This window comes from Gossypium arboreum, chromosome 8, assembly GCF_025698485.1.
Source record: "Gossypium arboreum isolate Shixiya-1 chromosome 8, ASM2569848v2, whole genome shotgun sequence".
In the NCBI taxonomy this organism is placed as follows: domain Eukaryota; kingdom Viridiplantae; phylum Streptophyta; class Magnoliopsida; order Malvales; family Malvaceae; genus Gossypium; species Gossypium arboreum.
The window spans coordinates 42,059,665-42,063,546 of NC_069077.1; the positions used below are offsets into that span (position 1 = coordinate 42,059,665).

Consider the following 3,882-nt stretch of genomic DNA (forward strand, 5'->3'; position numbering starts at 1 on the left):
TTTAGTTCTTAAATCAGGAGCACACAATCACATTTATCATTTATTTATACAATAATCTGGGAATTGTAATATAATTTTAAAATAAAAACATGTATCACAATCACGTCATTATTATTTTATATATTTATATAAAATGGCAGCTAAAATCCTTTCCAAACGACATCGTACAAGCTTCTATTACCTTTTTTCTAGGACGACCTTTGAAGAGAGTAACAGTTTTTTGAAAAAAAAAAATTTAAGCATAAGAAAAGACGAAAATCCCGGAGAATATTTATAAATAGATTAGAAACAGATACTCGATGGACGTGATTTTTGAAGTTTGTAGTTGACTCTGGATAACCATGTTGTTCTTTGTTGTCTTTTATTTTCTGTTATGTTATTCCATCTACAGTTATTGTCCCTTGTTGTTTTCGTTACAAAATGTTTTTTTTGAGAGATTTCAGGTTCTTGGCTTGGTTGTTTACGTTTCCAGCTGACTTTTTTTTATCTTCCTATAATTCCCAAACATTCAAAGCTTTAAGATTTCTTTTCTAAAAGAACAAAAAAAGTTGGTCGGGTTCTTCAATCTAGGTGCTATTTGACGGATATTGGTTGAATGGTCAGCTTTCTTTTCATTTCTTTTCCTTTTTGTTAGCACATCATTTTCATTTTCATTGTTGATTTTTTTTTTGTGTGTTTATGTTCTCTTCTCTTCTATGGAATAAAAATGGAATATTTTCTTCATCAGATCAAAATTTTGGGATTCTAGAAGAGAATAGTCAAAAGGGAAAGTTGGCGTTGAAAAGAGAGACTTGTCACTGAGAGGTCTGCATATATGGTTTAAAACATTTATTTTCCATTAAGGCCTTAATTTTTGTTTTTTTTTCTTTAAATATTTCTTGGGATCATCCCAATATGTGCTTTTGGTTAAATAACCATTTTAAATATATATATATATATATACGTGCAGGCCTGGTGTTTGGGGGCTGTTGATTCTGGGGTTTCATCTCCAGGATTCGACAGCACCCTTGTGATTTTATTCGAAGGGAATTGTCCATAGAGTTTGGTTTTAAATGGAGCACTTCAGGCAGATTGGTGAGGTTTTGGGAAGTTTGGGTGCTCTCATGGTTTTACAAGATGATTCTCAAATCAATCGACGCCAGTGCTGTTTATTGTTTGATATCTTCGGTTCGGCTTTCAATACAATAGCCGAGGAGATAAAGCTGAACCTCCAACTAGACGAGAAGAACACCAAATGGAACGCCCTCGAACAACCATTCAAAGAGCTTCAAAGGATCTTCAAAGAGGGTGAAGTTTATGTCCGACAAAGTATGGACAAGAGAGACTGGTGGGTTAAAGCAATCAACCTCCACCAGAATAAGGATTGCGTCCATAACCACATCCACAATTTGCTTTCCCACTTCCCCGTTGTCATCGAGGCCATCGAGACGGCAGGAGAGACAGCAGGGCGCGACCGAGGCGAGATGCAAAGGCGGGGAATTGCTCTCAAAATGAAGTACGATAAGGAATGGAATGACCCCAAACTTTTCCAGTTCCGATTTGGGAAGCAATACTTGATCCCTCAAGACATTTGTAGTCGTTTCGAGCGTGCTTGGAGAGAAGATAGATGGAATCTTGTGGAAACTCTAAGGGAGAAGAGCAGTTCGGAATCCACAACCAAAACTCAGCAGCGTCTGGCTGACTTGTTGATCAAGAAAATCATTGGATCAGAGGGTTGTATTGGCAAACTCTTCCCAAGTTCAATCTTGAATGGAGGGGATTACGTAGTGAGGCGACGAGTTGGGGGACAGTACAAGGAAATCCAGTGGCTGGGTGATAGCTTTGCATTGAGAAACTTCTTCGGGGATGTTGAAACATCAGCCTCTGAAATCTCCACCCTTCTTTCACTTTCACATCCCAATATATTGCAATACCTTTGCGGGTTCTACGATGAGGAAAAAAAAGAAGTATTGCTGGTTCAAGAGCTGGTGAACAAGGGTCTTACTTATTACATGAGTGGCTCCAAACGGAGGGTCTCGTTTTGTCTTCCTGTCGTGGTTGATCTCATGTTTCAGATTGCAAGAGGAATGGAATATCTTCACTCACAGAAGATATACCATGGAGATTTAAACCCTTCTAATATCTTTCTCAAAGCTAGAAACAGTACTGACGATTATTTCCAGTTGAAAATCTCGGGTTATGGTTTATCCACTGTCAAAACTACGACCGGTTCTTCTCTGAAACCGAATGAGACCAAGCCTTGCATTTGGTATGCTCCGGAAGTTTTGCAAGAGCCAGAGCATTGCCTGCCAGGGAATGGCACCAGCTTTAAGTACACTGAGAAAGCAGATGTTTACAGTTTTGGGATGCTTTGCTTTGAGCTCTTGACTGGGAAAGTGCCATTCGAAGATGGACATCTTCAAGGGGATAAGGTGAGTCGAAATATTAGAGCAGGGGAGAGGCCTTTGTTTCCCTACACTGCGCCTAAATACCTTGCCAACTTAACCAAAAGATGCTGGCACTCTGATCCGAATCAACGTCCAAGCTTCTCATCGATTTGTCGGATTTTACGATATGTAAAGAAGTTTATCGTGATGAACCCTGACCATGATGAGCCCGGTGCTCGATCACCGGTCTCAGATTATTGTGAGATAGAGTCATGGTTCTTGAAAAAGTTTGCTGCCAATGGGAGTTTCAATTCATTATCAGTGGCACAAATACCGTTTCAAATGTTTGCTTATAGGCTTGCAGAGAAAGACAAAACTATTTTGAACAGCATGGATAAGAATGGAGAGGGAGCAGCCTCAACTTCCAGAGAAGACATGAATTCAGCAGTTGATGATCCATTGATAGCAGCTAGTGATGCAAAATCTGCGGACTCTGATGGAAAATCGGTGTATTCTGAGATTCAAGAACAGAGATCAATCCATTTGGATTCAACGCCACAAAGGAGATCAGTTTGCACCCGGATTCCAGAGAAGAAAATTTTACAGATGAAGAGAAACAGTAATGTGAAGGCGGCCAGAAAGAGTACAGGTCATAAATATGGTAATTTCTACTTTCATTTTTGTACACTAACAAATTCCTCAACTGAAGCCAGTGTTGGAATATGATTATGCAGGGATAACTAATGGAAAACCTACACAACCGCCATTACCTCGTGTTCAGAGTGTAAAGAATGTGAGAGTAAGTCGGTTAAAATCAATGACGAGGTCGTTGAGCACTGATCGGCTAAGATTAGCAGCTGGTGAGACCTCGGATTAAAATACACTATCAGAGGTGAACATTGTACTATATTTATCATCCATTAATCGCCACACTCATGAACAGGGTTGCAGGTATTCTATCAAACATTTTGGCCAAAAGAGACTGCGTCTTCTTTTCTATTTTTTTTTTTCATTTTTTCATCATAAACTTGTAGTTACAATAATAGCAACACTTTAGTTTTATCGTTGGATTGATGCATTTCGTCATCAATACCCATTTTTCTTCTTGTTTTATGAAGGTTTTTTTTCCTCCTAAATACAGTCTTAATCTTTCTCGTTCAATTTTGATGATGAAAATCTTCTTTTCAGCTGTGGGATTGTCAAAAATGATCTATTTTTCTAAACATTTGGCTGATTTCTACTAGAAAAGTTGCAAATAACTTAATAAACAAATCTTCTATAATTGTTGAGTGAAACCAGTTTAAAAAATATGGCAACCAAATAACGAAAGAGTTATACGCTTGATCTTACAGCCAAAATTATCATATACATCAAAATCTGTAGATCAGGGATAAACCATTGGCAACATAGATTGACAGAATGTTAGTTACAACAAAATGAGAACCATAGAATCCCGTAAATTATATCATAAACAAACCCAGTTAAAAGAAATCTTGCTCCAGGAATCATCATGATG

General features: G+C 38.1%; 1 protein-coding gene across 2 annotated transcripts; it reads left to right on the forward strand.

The window, feature by feature from the left end:
• The first annotated feature begins 211 nt into the window (after nt 1-211).
• Nucleotides 212-3,502, forward strand: LOC108467849 (uncharacterized). 2 transcript variants are annotated; one of them, XM_017768658.2, is made up of 5 exons: nt 212-598; nt 728-804; nt 950-3,027; nt 3,101-3,226; nt 3,310-3,502. In XM_017768658.2, exons 3-5 carry the CDS (start codon nt 1,053-1,055, stop codon nt 3,390-3,392), a joined length of 2,184 nt encoding a protein of 727 aa, XP_017624147.1. In that variant the 5' UTR covers nt 212-598; nt 728-804; nt 950-1,052; the 3' UTR covers nt 3,393-3,502. The 2 variants fall into 2 exon arrangements, with proteins under 2 accessions (XP_017624147.1, XP_017624148.1); XM_017768659.2 differs by having other exon boundaries at nt 950-3,015.
• Nucleotides 3,503-3,882: the final 380 nt, after the last annotated feature.

What these genes read in the sequence shown, in the direction of transcription:
- LOC108467849 (XM_017768658.2), top strand. Translation starts at nt 1,053, where the DNA reads ATGGAGCACTTCAGGCAGATTGGTGAGGTTTTGGGAAGTTTGGGTGCT. An exon ending in GAGTACAGGTCATAAATATG is followed by an intron (nt 3,028 to 3,100) that starts GTAATTTCTACT and finishes ATGATTATGCAG; the next exon opens with GGATAACTAATGGAAAACCT. An exon ending in TCGGCTAAGATTAGCAGCTG is followed by an intron (nt 3,227 to 3,309) that starts GTGAGACCTCGG and finishes ACTCATGAACAG; the next exon opens with GGTTGCAGGTATTCTATCAA.